Genomic DNA, 15,236 nt, shown 5'->3' with positions numbered 1-15,236 from the left:
TCCCTCCCGAATTCCTTTTTGGATTTATTGTCTGTCTTAATTTATGGTTCTTAGTTCTGGTCTGTCCCACACAAGTGAAGACACATTGTATATGTCTACCCTATCAATCCGTTTCATAACCTTAAAGAACTCTAACAGGCCACTCCTCAGTCTTATCTTTTCGAGAGAAAAGATCCCAACCTGTTTGCTCTTTTCCGATTGGTATAAACGCTCAGTTCTGGTATAATTCTAATAAATCTCATCTGCACCTACTCCAATGCCTCTATATTCTTTTCATAATATTGAGACATGAACTGTTCACACTACTCTATGTGGTCTAACCAAGGTTGTATACAAAATTAACATAACTTCTGTGCATTTCAACTCTACTGTGCTAGAAATGAACCCAAGCACTTTGCTTTTGTACGGCCTTGTTAACCTGCATTACTATTTAGTGATATGTGAAATTGTCTCCCTTTTAAGCAAACACTTTTTAAATCAAATCAGTTTTGAAGTAAAATGGTAGTGACATATAACCATTTTGCTTGGAATAGTAAAGAGAACATTGTTTTTGAGATGTTAATTTACTTTAAGGGACAGCTATTGCTCTATTGTAACATGCGGGAATTTAACATTTCTGTATGGTATTCACATGTGGTTGGTTGGCTATGTTATTTTCACATTGCCTGAACACTTTTTAAATAATAGTCGTAGAACTAGCTTGATACTCTACCTGTTAATAAATAACTTGGATATTTTAGTATGTTACCAAAGTGTATAATGCTGTTATAAGAAAAATATGCAAACATTTCTAACCAAACTCAAGCATAGATGTCCATTCATGTGTTGTTTTTTATGAGTTTTTTTGATGGGGGTGGGGTAATTATGCAAACAACTTTTCAGGATAGATTTTTGCCAGGATTTGTTGTCAGCAGTATTCATGTAGCCAGGTACATGTGAGAGCTCCTGTTTACTGAACTTTATTTCAGTGTAAAGTGTATATTATGTAAATACTAATGCTGATCAACAAAAATTAAAAGACTATATAGTAAAATACAATGATTTCTAAAGAAAATTAAATGATTATCTGAAATTATTTGCCATCATTAAACTGTGTGATTGTCCAATGTTTTGTATTATGTGCCTTTTTGTTATTGAAGTATAATGGCTCGAATTATTTTTCTTTGTTCGATACATTTTCTTACATGATTTTAAACAAATGCATCTGCGCAACAGCATGTTGGAAAATGATTATAGAAAAAAAACTCTTCCTTTTTCATAATAATCACATCTACTCATCATTGATTATGCAATGTTTTGGTGAGGATAATTCCTTAGTTACATAGTTATATTTTTCAGAACTTAATTGCAATTGAAGATTTGTGGGTGCTGAGAGTTTGCACTATGGATCTGTTTTTCAACTGGTAGATCAGAAAATGGCTGGGATGAGCAGCTCTGCTCTGTGATGTAAAAACCAAAGATGCAGTGAATTTGGACCAGCAGAGCTGGTTTCTAATGAGATGGACCACAAGGTATGGAGCTACAGCACAAAACTTCCTGTAGTTTGGAATGTGTTAATGTCATGTCACTGTGAGAAGGCATATCTCATTGTCTCAATTATCCACAGGTTTATGGGGGCTAAATTGGATAGCCCTCGAAATTAGGCATGGGGATTGCGATGCATGATTAACCTGCACGTGTTCAAAGTGACATAGGCAGTATGCAAACTTTGTGCAGGCTGTTAATTAGAATGATTGTCACATGCAGCCTAGCACTGAATGAATGGCTGGATTTCTCAACAGGGGGCCTAGGTTCATGCGAGGCTAGCACACTTTCCACTTAGCCTGCATTACTTTAAAGCCAGCCCACACCTCTCAAAGGCGAGGTGCATTCTGGCTGGAGCAAGGGCTGGAACTGGGTACTGAAGAGTTGAAGACCAGTAAGAACCTACAGAAGTGGTGCAGCAGGCCAAAGAGTGTGCCCTAAGGTTTTGGGATTCCCATGATGGAGACCTTGGTGCAGGAGTTGCTAAGGAGGAGTGAGGTCTTCTTCCTCAGAGATCCTCGAGACAGGTATGAGAAGGCAGTGGGAGCAGATAACCATTGTGGTCGATGCCAGCGGTCTAATCCTGATAGCTGAACGCAGTGCTGCAAGAAATTTAATGACCTCACATGGGTGGTCAAGGTCAGTGAAAGCATCCTCACAAGAATCCACCACTGCTCCATTCACCAGAGCCCTTTCACTTGCTGATGGACAATCTCTGTCAACCACAGCTCATAGCTTAGTAGCCTAATCCCACCCTCACACGCTTATTACTGCAAGCCCCACACACTCATTCATAGCTTGCACCCACTGTCAGCTATTCAACTGTAGCAGGCACATCACACAAACACATTGCACCACACTAACCAACACATGTCCCTCTCTTGCAGGACAAGGTGATCCAAAATAGGAGGCAGCAACGGCTAACCAGCAGGGACAGGCAGGGCTGCATGCGCTCACCCCCATGGAAGAGATGGTACCAGCAATAATTGGAGTGGTTGGCACTGAGGCAGTGGCCAGTGGCAGGGCTGAAACCTTTGAAGATAATGGTATGTTCCTTCCTAGTCTACCTTCTCACACTCCACTTCACCCTCATCCTGCAATCTGTTATGATTTAAAAGCTGCAGGTGGTGTAACCATGCACCTCTTGCGTTCCCCACCTTCACTTACCCCAACCCTACCCTTGTGCCTTTATGCTATCAGATACCCAAGAACTGTAGCCTACAGGCCAATGGTGCGGGAGGCTGAATGCCTAGAGGGGGAAGAGACTGATGACGAAGAAACTATCACTCGATCTGACACTCAGCCGCTCAGTTACTGGCACTACATGTAATTAGAGGGCAGCTAGCATTAGAGGTGGGATCTGCACGCGGTGATTCTTCGGGTGTGAGTGGATTGCAGCCAGGCCAGGGGAAAAAGATTGAGTGGGTGCCAATTCGTTGGAGGGCCAGGTTGCACTGGAGTACCATACAGAAAAAGACTGGTGGGTATACGCACAAAGATGATTAATGCTTTAGTTGGCCTGCCAGATAGCCTGCTGTCACTGTCAAGGAGCATGGGGGGAGTCCAGTACCCATTTTGCATAAGGTTTTGTGCAGAGCTTGGAGCCCATCCTAAACTCCGTGAAAGCAATTGCAGACACGTCTGTTAGAACTCATGCAGGAGGATAAAGGAGCCTGCTCTTTACACAGTTGCAATCTTTTATTTACAGAGACACACAATACATGTTATGCAACTCAAATCCATCAACCACAATTTTAGACTGCTACTATATATATATATATATAAGCACAAGTGAGTCCCGAATTCATGCCCTGAGTACAATTAACTTCCAATTGATATATCGTTAACACCAACCATGATGCAGTATCAGATTACCGATGTCTCAGCTTCCATTGCAGCACAGGCAGAAGCCACCCAAAGCCTGAATGCTCTATTAGAAGCTCAGACTGGGGTCATGAAATCTCAGCTTGTTGCCCTGCAGGCTCAGACTGTTGTCGTTTTGGTAAGGATGTCAGTCCTCAAAGGGGCTCCCAGGGTCTCACAACAGTACAGCAATCGGTCCTTCAATCTGTGCACACATGGAAAATATGGCCCAGCATTGTGCCACTTTTCTTGCTCAATCAAACACCCAATATCTTTGAAAGCTAAGTACCAACTGCCAGAAATAGTCATATATGGGTGATCTAGTATAAAGATTATAGCAGCGCAAACAACTGATGTTCCAAAACAGAAACAGAAATACCTGGAAAAACTCAGCAGGTCTGGCAGCATCGGCGGAGAAGAGCACAGTTGACGTTTCGAGTCCTCATGACCCTTGAACTGAACATGTCATGAGGACTCGAAACGTCAACTGTGCTCTTCTCCGCCGATGCTGCCAGACCTGCTGAGTTTTTCCAGGTATTTCTGTTTTAGTTCTTGTTTTGGATTTCCAGCATCTGCAGTTTTTTGTTTTTATTACAACTGATGTTCCATTCTGTTTTGATATGCAATTTAGTTTTACCTTTAGCAAGTTCAATTTAAATGCCAAGGAAATATCATGATAGAATTGGTTAGACTGGTGTTTCTTGTTAGTTACTGAAACAATCATTACATTTCCAATAATACACAGAACCCATAGCAAGAAATTGGCCTGTGTGTTGTCAAAACAATTTGTCACATATACCCACAGCCTGTCCTCTAAGACCTAGTGTCAATGCCACACTGTGTTGTGAGAGCTTTCGCAGAAATGATCAATAAGAGAGTATAAGGTAAGAAGTTTAAACTTGTTTTTAGGCATGAACTATCAAAACTGAAGCTAACACTGTAACGGTGGCTGTTATTAGAAATGCTCTTCTGGACTTACAAAAGCTGGTGAATGGTATTGTGTGTAAACACTGGAATGAAATCATGAACTTATGTTTGAAAAAAATTAAATGTGAAAATTAAAACACACAATTTACTTAATCCAGTAAAAATATAATTTATACATAGACTTTAAATTTTTGGAAGAAGATTGAGGAGAGACTATAAACTAAATGGTGCAATGTTAAAGGGCGTTTAGGAACAGTGAGACCCGGAGATTTACATACATAGATCTTTGACGGTGACAGGACAAAAGCTTTTTAAAAAAGCATATCAGATCTTTGACTTTAAAAATAGAAGAGAGTACAAAAACATAGTGCTTATACTAAATCTTTATAAATCAATGGTTAGGCATCACCTAGAGTATTGTGTCTGATTTTGACACTACACTTTAGAAATTTCTTATAAGATGTACTGTTAGGAAGGATGTCAAGGCTGTGGTGGGATTGCAGAGGAGATTTATCAGAATTATAGCAGGGGTGAGGAACTTCAATTGCATGGAAAGTCTAGAGAAACTGGTAATGTTCTCTTTAAAGTACAGAAGGTTAAGGGGAATATTAACCGAAATGTTCAGAAGTATGAGGGATGTTGATAGAGTAAATAAGGAGAAAATTTTTCCACTGCAGGAGGGTTGGTAACCAGAGGACACAGACTTAAAATAATTGGAATAAGAATCAGAAGAGAGAGGCTCATTTTATAGAATGAGTTTTTATGATCTGGATTGCGGTACATGGAACATGGGGGAGGCGGTGTCATAGTATTATTCTCACCGGACTAGTAATCCAGAGACCCAGGTTAATGCTCTAGGGACCAGGGTTAGAATCCCATGGCAGATGGGAGAAATTGAATTCAATCAATATCTGGAATTAAAGTCTAATGATGACCATGAAACCATTGGTGACTTTTGTAAAAATCTATCTGGTTCACTAATGCCCTTAAGGGAAGGAAATCTGCTGGCCTTACCTGGTCTGTGGTTGACTCTTAACTGCCCTCTGAAACAGCCAAATAAATTGTCACTCAGTTGTATTAAACTGCTAAAAACAAGTCAATAAGGAGTGTCATAGGCACTGGAAACAACAATGGCAAACTTAGCCCTGTCGACCCTCCAAAATCCTTCTTACTAACATCTGGGGGCTAGTGCCAAAATTGGGAGAGCTGTCTCACAGACTAGTCAAGCAACAGCCTGATATAGTCATCCTCACGGAATCATAACTTACAGATAATGTCCCAGACACCACCATCACCAGAGGTGGCAGCACCATGGTATACAGTCAGGGGAGTGTTGCCCTGGGATTCTCAACACTGACTCCAGACCACCTGAAGCCTCATGGCACAAGGTCAAACATGGACAAGGAAACCTCTGGCTGATTACCATATACCATACCCCCTCAGCTGATGAACTGTACTCCTCCATGTTGAACACCACTTGGAGGAAGCACTGAGGGTGGCAGGGTGCAGAATGTACTCTGGGTGGGGGACTTCAATGTCCATCACCAAGAGTGGCTCGGTAGCACCACTACAGACCAAATTGACCAAGTCCTAACGGACAGCTGCTAGGCTGGGTCTGTGGCAAGAACCAACAAGAGGGAAACACATGCTTGACCTCATCGTCACCAACCTGCTTGCCACAGATGCATCGGTCCATGACAGTATCAGTAGGAGTGACCACCGCACAGGCTTTGTGGAGGCAAAGTCCCATCTTCACATTGAGGGTACCCTCCATTGTGTTGTGCTACCACCATGCTAAATGGGATAGATTTTGAACAGATTTAGCATCTCAAGACTGGGCAACCATGAGGCTTTGTGGGCCATCAGCAGCAGCAGCATAATTGTACTCAACCACAAGGTCTGGCATATCCCCCAACTCTACCATTACCATCAAGCCAGCAGATCAACCATGGTTCAATGAAGAGTGCAGGAGGACATTCCAGGAGCAGCACCAGGCATACCTAAAACTGATGTGTCAAACAGCATAAGCAGCAAATGATGATAAGTGATTCCACAACCAACAGATCAGATCTAAGCTCTGCAGTCCTGCCACATCCAGTCGTGAATGGTGGTGGAATATTAAACAACTCAATGATGGGGGAGCCCAGCACATTAGTGCAAAACATAAGGCTGAAGCATTTGCAACAATCTTCAGCCAGAAGTGCCAAATGGATGATCCATCTCGGCCTCCTCCGGAGGTCCCCAGCATCACTGATGCCAGTCTTCAGCCAATTCGATTTACTCCATGTGATATCAAGAAATGACAGAAGGCACTGGATGCTGCAAAGGCTATGGGCCCTGACAATATTCCACAATAGTGCTGAAGACTTGTGCTCCAGAGCTTGCCGCGACCCTAGCCAAGCTGTTCCAGTACATCTACAATGCTGGCATCTACCCAGTTATGTGGAAAATTGCCCAGGTATGTCTTGTACACAAAAAACGACAAATCCAACCCGGCCAATTACCGCCCCATCAGTTTACTCTCGACCATCAATAAAGTAATGGAAGGGGTCATCAATAGTGCTCTCAAGCGGCACTTGCTTAACAATAACCTGCTCGCTGACACTCAGTTTGGGTTCTGCCATGGTTACTCAGCTCCTGACCTCATTACAGCTTTAGGTCAAACTTGGACAAAAGAGCTGAACCCCAGAGGTGAGGTGAGAGTGACTGCCCTTGACATCAAGGCAGGATTTGACCGAGTGTGGCATCAAGGAGCCCGAGAAAGACTGGTGTCAATGGGAATCAGGGGGAAAACTCTCCACTGGTTGGAGTCATACCTATCACAAAGTAAGATGGTTGTGGTTTTTGGAGGCCAATCATCTTAGTTCCAGGACATCACTGCAGGAGTTCCTCAGGGTAGTGTCCTAGGCCCAACCATCTTCAGCTACTTCATCAATGACCTTCCTTCCAACATAAGGTCGGAAATGGGGATGTTCGCTGATGACTGCACAATGTTTAGCAACGTTCGCGACTCCTCAGATACTGAAGCGGTCCATGTCCAAATGCAGCAAGACCTGGACAATATCCAGACTTGTGCTGACAAGTGGCAAGTAATGTTCGCACCACACAGCGTCAGGCAATGATCAAAAGGACAGAATCTAACCATTGCCCCTTGACATTCAATGGATTTGACCATAAGACATAGGAGCAGAATTAGGCTATTCGGCCCATTGAGTCTGCTCCACCATTCAATGAGATCATGGCTGATCTGATAATCTCCAACTCCACTTTCCTGCCTTTTCCCCATAACCTTTGATTCCCTTACTGTTTAAAAAACTGTCTATCTCAGCCTTGAATACACTTAATGACCCAGCCTCTACAGTCCTCTGTGGTAAAGAATTCCACAGGTTAACTACCCTCTGAGAGAAGAAATTCCTCCTCATTTCCGTCTTAAATGGGTGATCCCTTACTCTGAGATTATGTCCTCTGGCCCTAGACTCTCCCACAAGGGAAAACAACTTCTCAGCATCTACCCTGTCAAGCCCCCTAAGAATCTTATATGTTTCAATAAGGTCACCTCTCAATCTTCTAAACTCCAGTGAGTACAGGCCCAATCTACTCACCCTCCCCTCCGTACGTAGAATCCCCCACTATCAACATCCTGGGGGTTACCATTGACCAGAAACTGAACCGGACCAGTCAAGTAAATACTGTGTCTATAAAAGCAGGACAGAGGCTAGGAATCCTGCAGCGAGTAACTTACCTCCTGACTCACCAAAGCCTGTCCACCATCTACAAGGCACAAGCCACAAGTAAAGGAATACTTGCCTAGATGGGTGCAACTCCAACGACACTTAAGAAGTTTGACACCATCCAGGACAAAGCAGCCCATTTAATTGGTACCCCATCCACAACATTTACTCCCTCCACCACCAACGCACAGTGGCAGCTGTGTGTACCATCTACAAGATGCACTACAGAAACTCACCAAGGGTCCATTAACTACACCTTCCAAACCCACGACCACCACCATCTAGAAGGACTAGGGCAGCAGACAGATGGGAACATCACCACCTGCAAGTTCCACTTCAAATCACTCACCATCCTGACTTGGAAATATATCGCTGTTCCTTCACTGTCGCTGGGTCAAAATCCTGGAACTCCCTAACAGCACTGTGGGTGTACCTACACCACATGGACTGCAGCGGTTCAAGAAGGCAACTCACCACCACCTTCTCAAGGGCAACTAGGGATGGGCAATGAATGCTGGCTTAACCAGTGGTGCCCACATCCCATAAATTAATTTTTTTTAAATACTTGCTAAGATGGAGGAAACAGATTCAAAAGTAACTTACAAAAGGTAATTGGATAAATACTTGAAAGGGAAAGATTTGAAGGGCTAGAGGAAAGAGCAAGAAGTGAGACTATTAGTTGGAATCTGTGATATTCTATTTGAGAAGTTAAGTCCTCAACATTGACTCCGGATCTCATGAAGTCTCATGGCATCATGTCAAACATGAGCAAGGAAAGCTCCTAATTGCAACCCACTGCTCTCCATCAGCAGATGAATTATTGTTCCTCCATGTTAAACCATTCCATGGACTCAATGGGCAGAATGGCCTCCTTCTGTACTGTAATAACTGTAACTATGACTTGGAAAAAGCACTGAGGGTACCAAGGGCCTACAATGTACTTTTGGTGTGGAATTTCAATGTTCATCACAAGGAATAGCTCAGTAGCACCACTATTGCCCAAGCTGGCTGAGTCCTGAAGGAAATATCTGCCAAACTGGGCCTGCAGCATGTAGTGAAAGAACCAACAGAAGGGAGAAGCCTACTTGGCCTCACCCTCACTAATCTACCTGTCACAAATGCATCTGTTCAAGACAATAATAGTAGGAGTAATCACTGCACAGTGAAGACGAAGTCCCTTTTCACATTGAGGATACCCTCCATCTTGTGTGGCACTACACTGTGCTACATGGGATAGATTTAGAACAGCTCAAAACGGCATCCGTGGGGCACTGTGGGCCTTCAGCAGCAGTAGAATTGTATTCAACCACAACCTGTAACCTCATAGCCCCACATATCCCCTACTAATCAAGCCGAGGGACCAGTCCTGATTCAATAAAGAGTGTAGCAGGGAATGCCAGGAGCAGCATAGGGCATACCTAAACATGAGGTTTGAACTTGCTGAAGTTACAATGCAGAATGACATAAATGCAACATGTGATAGACAGAGCAAAGTGATCCCACAACTGGATAAGATCCAGTCCTGCTTCAGTCCTGCCACATCCAGTCATGAAGGATGGTAGACAAATAAAAAACTAACAAGGAGAAGTTCCACGAACATCCCCATCCTCAATGATAGAGGAGCCCAGATGTCAGTGCAAAATACAAGGCTGAAGCATTTGCAACCATCTTCAGCTAGGAGTTCTGAGTGGATGAAGATTCTCGGCCTCCTCCTGAGGTCCCTAGCATCATAAATGCCAGTCTTCAGTCAATTCTATGTGACATTAAGAAGCAGCTGAAGGCACTGGATAAGCAAGTGCAAGGGACCCTGGCAACATCCCGGCAGTAATACTGAAGAGTTGATTTCCAGAACTAGCCACACCCCTTGCCAAGCTGTTCCAGTACATCTGCAGCAATGACATGTAGCCGACAAGGTGGAAAATTGCCCAGGTATATCCTGTCCACAAAAAGCAGGCCAAATTCAACCCGGCCAATTACCAATCCATCAATCTACTCTCAATCATCAGCAAAGTGATGGAAAGTGTCATTGATAGTACTATCAAGTGGCACTCACAAAGCAATAGCCTGCCCACTGATGCTCAGTTTGGGTTCTTACGGGAGCACTCAGCTTCAGATCTCATTACAACCTTGGTACAAACATGGAAAAAACAGCTGAATTCTAGAGGTGAGGTGAGGTGAGACTGCAGCATTTGACCAAGCCTGGCATCAAGGAGCCTTTGTAAAATGGAAGTCAATGGGAATCAGGGAAAATTCTCCACTGGTTAGTCACACCTAGCACAGAAGAAGATTGTTGTGGCTGTTGTAAGTGCCAAAAGACAATCCTATATTGTATTGTTGTCCAAGAGGCCATCATCCAAAAATTTCCAGGGGCAGAATTTTCCGGTTGACGTGTAGGGGCGGGCCCAACACACTGACGTGTAAAATGACACACGATGACGTCGGGCGTACGTCCCAATGTCACCCCACGCCATAGCGATATTTTAGAAGGCGGGCAAACTGAGTTCTGAGGCGCGCCCGCCATTAATTAACGGGCCAGTAAAGGCCCTTAAGGTAGCAATTGAAGATGATTTTTTGCAGCCCATGCAATTTTCAGTGTGTCGCATGGGCACAACGGGCAGGCGGGTAGGCCACATTTTTAAAAACCTCATCCACAGGCGTGATAATAGGGGTGAGTGGGCTCACTAATGCGAGTAGATAGAACTTTAGTTTATTACTTACTGCTACTTGCTTATGTGAACAGGACAACTTCACTTCGATTCAGAGCTGCTTTGATAGAAAGAACAGGCTTCAGTTCAGAATTCTGGAGGAATCATAACACTGGAGTCTTCCAGGTACCAGACAGCCTACCCTTACCTTGGGAATGGGGATTGTGCTCTCCGCTGGAGGCACCTCCTCTGAGGACGAAGAGAGGGGCAGAAGGGGGAAGAGGCCAGAAGTCCATATTCAGCTCCAGGGGAGCCACCTGTTGGAGGACAGACGCAAGTACAAGGGATGCAGGGCCAACAGGAAGTCCAAGGTGGAAGACGCCACTATCCTGCTGCCAGGGTTTACGGGTGGTGATGCAGCTACCTCAATATGTCTGAGGTGTAGTGCCAAAGGAGGCTCCGCCCCTCAAGGGAGACAGTGAGCTCCACCTGTCAGATGATCGGCTCTGCGATCAGCTCCAACTGTGTGGGTGGACACCGCATGCCAGTGGCTCTGAAGGTCATAGCTGCCCTCAACCTCTAAACCTCCGGCTCTTTCCAGGGGTCGGTGGGTGATCTTTATGGAGTCTCCCAATTAGCTGTCCACACTTGTGTCAAGCTGGTGACAGAAGCTCTGTTCAGGCATACATTGACTTTCATTCACTACCGATCGGATGAGGCCAGCCAGGCAGAGCGAGCCAGAGGTTTTGCCACAATTGCTGGGTTCCCCTGCGTCCAGGGTGCAATAGACTGTACACATGTGGCCATCAAGGTGCCAGCAGGTGAGCCGGGTGCCTTCATCAACAGGAAGGGCTTCCACTCCATGAACGTGCAGATAGTGTGTGACCATAGGATGCTGATTCTACAAGTCTGTGCAAGGTACCCAGGCAGCTCCCACGATGCCGACATCCTCAGACGTTCCCAGGTGCTGAGGCTCTTCAGTGCTCCAGCCCGGCTGGGTGGATGGCTGCTGGGTGACAAGGGCCATCCCCTCAGAAGGTGGCTCATGACGCCTCTCCGCTGCCCAAGAACAGAGACCGAGCAGCAGTATAATCGGAGCCATGTCTCCACAAGGGCCATGGTAGAGAGAACCATCAATCTTCTCAAGATGTGCTTCTGATGCCTGGACCGTTCAGGGGGCGCACTCCAATACCCCCCAGATCGTGTGTCACCGATAGTAGTTGCATGCTGCGCTCTCCACAATCTGGTGCTGGAAAGGGGGGATGCAGTGGAGGAAGAAGATGTGGACGCAGATGCTCTGGCTCTAGACGCTGTGTCCAGTAGTGAGTCTGAGGATGAGCACGGTCAGGAGAACGGTGAGGGGATAGACGCCGAGCCGGGCAACCTCCAGGGAGGCAGGGACACCCGGGAGGCTTTGATCCAACCCTCCTTCAGCTAGCCTACCACAGATGAACCACCAACACATGCCAGGGCTCCAGGCTCCATACTCGATACCTGAGAGCAACATTTGCCTGGTCAGCAACATGAACTATGTGCCTTGTCAATAAAGCTCAATGACAAACAAGTCACTCATAACATCATGCGTTCCCTTCACCTGTAAAACTAATGAAGCACCCAGAGGCTTGTTGAGAACCAACACTTAATGATTGGCAACTTGTCATACAGAAATCAAAGTACATTAAAAGGTGTTGAACAGCACACCAACTTAAAAACAACACACGTGGGGCAAAAGAAAACCACTAGTGATGAGCCCATGTTGTGTCCAAGATGATTTACGCTTATGCGTGAATGAGCTACATCTAGGTATTCCCCCCTCGCTGGCACTGGCATGGAGGCACCCTGCTCACTCTGCTGTCTTGTTGGCCTTGATGACCTTGGCGTGCGTCCTCTGGCCCATGGAGCCGGTGCTGGCCCCGACTGGGAGGGAGGGAGCGACATTGTAACCTCAGTGCACGGCACTCTTAGCCGCGGCTGCTTGGCCTGGGCGCATGGCGCCTCTCCAGCTCGAGAACCTCCTGCTCGTATCTGGTGATGATGAGAAGGTGGGGTTGCCCTCCACCAGTCCACAGCCACTCTGTATTATTGTGTGCTGTCTTCTCCTGAAAGGAGAGAGGAGCATTGATTAGTCCACCCTGTACCTGCATCGCCATTGCAGCCTGGCCACCCCCACCTGAGGAATACCTTGCAGGGCTCATCCGATTCGTGACCCTGGAGCCGCCATACACTCACTCCAAGCAGCCAGGGCTGACCCCCTTGCCCAGATGGTGCCTCCATCACATTTGCCACTCACACTCTAAGACCTTCCAAACCCATGACCACTACCATCTGGAGGACAAGGGCAGCAGATAGATGGGAACACTGCCTCCTGGAAGTTCCCCTCCAAGTCACTTTGACATGTTTTGCTGTTCCTCCACTGTCGCTGGGTCAAGATCCTGGAACTCGCCCCCTAGCAGCACTGTGGGTGTTCCTGCACCACATGCAGCAGATATAGAAGGCAACTCAGCACCACCCTCTCAGGGGCAACAAGGGATAGGCAATAAATGCTGGCCCAGCCAGCAAAGGCCACGTCCTGTGAATGAATGAATACAAAATCAAAATTCTGAGTTGGTGGGGGGTGGCCGGGGTGGGGGGTGGGGGCAAGAGGTCATTAAACCGCTTGCGGCACTGCACCCAGGTGCATCTCACCACATCATGGGAGCTGATCCTTTCTGCCACCTCCTCCCAGGCACGTTTTGTTAGGTTGGGGGGCCTCCTCCTCCTGTCCCTTGGCACCAGGATCGCGCGGCGTGCTGCCACCTCCTCGAGGCTGGCCTGGCCTGCATCTGAAGACGTTATCCATCATGCTCCTGACCGACATCAGTGGCAGCCTTAGGACGGCTGCCTGCGCCATTTTTGAATAGGCCGCCGGGTCGCCATTGGACCCAGTGGTCATTGGCCTCCCGCCGCTGCCTGGCCCTCCCCGCTGATCTCGGGAGCTGTGATTTATGCTGGGCTGGCCTTAATTGGCCCGTCCGCGTAAAATGGCGGCGCGGAGCCGATCACAGGCGGCAGTCGGCTCCACACCTGCTCCTGCCCAGCTGCCCTCCAGAGGAAAAATCCTTGCCCAGGAGTCAAGAATGGGGCTGATTAGAATAGGTTTAGGAACTTAAATTTGCCCTTTGGATTAACTCAAGTAAAAATCTCAAGATTAAATTAAAGATGGGATAATCCAAAAGATTTGAATAGCACCAAGTTAAAATTAGGATGTTAATAGTGAGAAAAGAACCGCTCTTATTAAATGATCACTATCTTTTCAGGCAGCACAATTGATTTTCCATTTCCATTTGAATTGCAATGTAAGGTTTCTCAATATTAATTCTGTGCCATTCATAGGATTAACTTTATGCATTTAATTTCTAAAGCTGCCATCCTGTTGTAATCAGCTTTCTTGAATATCCATACTTCAAAGAAAATGCAGGCTTTCCCCATTCACAATTTAAATATAAATATAGCTTAAATAGAACTGCAGAAGTGGTAAATTCTTTACTGTTTTTACCTTGAAGATTGTGGCTTCTTCTGGTTAGCTGGAATTATTAAATAAACAAAGCATTATTGTTCAAAATTCAATGGATTAATCATGTGAAGACAGAAAGAGGATTTCTAAGTAAAAATCTATCATCCTGAATAAGAGGATATACGATCATAATGTTTCAGTTTAAAATGAAAGCATTAAAATTAAACATTTACTATTCTTATCTCAGAATCCTCCATCATACATTGAAAGTTGTGCAGAATTCAAATATGCAGAATGAGCATGGGCAAACCTTTCATTTTTTTTAAAATTCTTAAAGCAAATGTTCTTTTTTTCACTTTTTGAAGGAACCTTTGATTGGAACCTTGATCTGTCCAAATTCTTTTACAAAGTCCACATGCAAGTCACAATGGATATGAATGACTCAACAAGGTAAATTAAGTGAATAATTTTAATTCATGAAAAATAATGCTTTTTAAAAATCATCTTGCAGTTGCCTGCTAAAAACAAAGTACTGAATATCATAAGATATGGGAGGGAGGAGATGAGAGAGTTTAAGGGGTTAACTATGAACGTGCAGTGTCCTGGGGGGAAAAAATGGCACATTTTAATTGTTCAACATTGTAGATTAATGTTGTGAAATTGGGCTCTGTAATGCTATTGATGTCACTGCTCCAGAAACCTAGAAGTCCTAAAATGGCTCTGACTGTGCTTCTGGTACTGTCTGGGCAGTACCCCATGCTGGTGCAGATGTGCTGTATGCGCACCGAAGAGGCATGAGAGGCTGGATGGTGGCATGAATCAGTCATGTCAGCTGATTTTGAGCACATTTCTGAAAATTGGACCATGCATGTTCACTGACCATCTGTGACTCTGACCTTAACATGCCTTCAGCTGCACAAGAGACCCCCATTAACAAAAACAGAAAATGCTGGAAAAACGCATCAGGTCCAACAGCATCTGGAGGGTAACCCCCATTAATGCCGTTTAAAGGTGCAGTCATCCAACTTGCTGCTGGGATATTATAACAAAGCT

General features: G+C 45.3%; 1 protein-coding gene across 1 annotated transcript in view; it reads left to right on the top strand.

The window, feature by feature from the left end:
* Positions 1-1,337: 1,337 nt before the first annotated feature.
* The window catches only part of LOC144694188 (transient receptor potential cation channel subfamily V member 6-like), a 50,432-nt gene continuing 36,533 nt past the window's right edge, over positions 1,338-15,236 (top strand). The window contains exons 1-3 of the mRNA XM_078564544.1: positions 1,338-1,511; positions 2,412-2,570; positions 14,549-14,633. Coding sequence (XP_078420670.1) covers positions 2,486-2,570; positions 14,549-14,633 — 170 coding nt within the window. The 5' untranslated portion in view covers positions 1,338-1,511; positions 2,412-2,485. The remainder of the gene's footprint in view (positions 1,512-2,411; positions 2,571-14,548; positions 14,634-15,236) is intronic.

Source organism: Cetorhinus maximus, chromosome 19, assembly GCF_964194155.1.
Source record: "Cetorhinus maximus chromosome 19, sCetMax3.hap1.1, whole genome shotgun sequence".
NCBI classification, from domain to species: Eukaryota; Metazoa; Chordata; class Chondrichthyes; order Lamniformes; family Cetorhinidae; genus Cetorhinus; species Cetorhinus maximus.
Note: the sequence above shows the minus strand (reverse complement) of the source record. Positions and strands in the feature narration are given on the sequence as shown.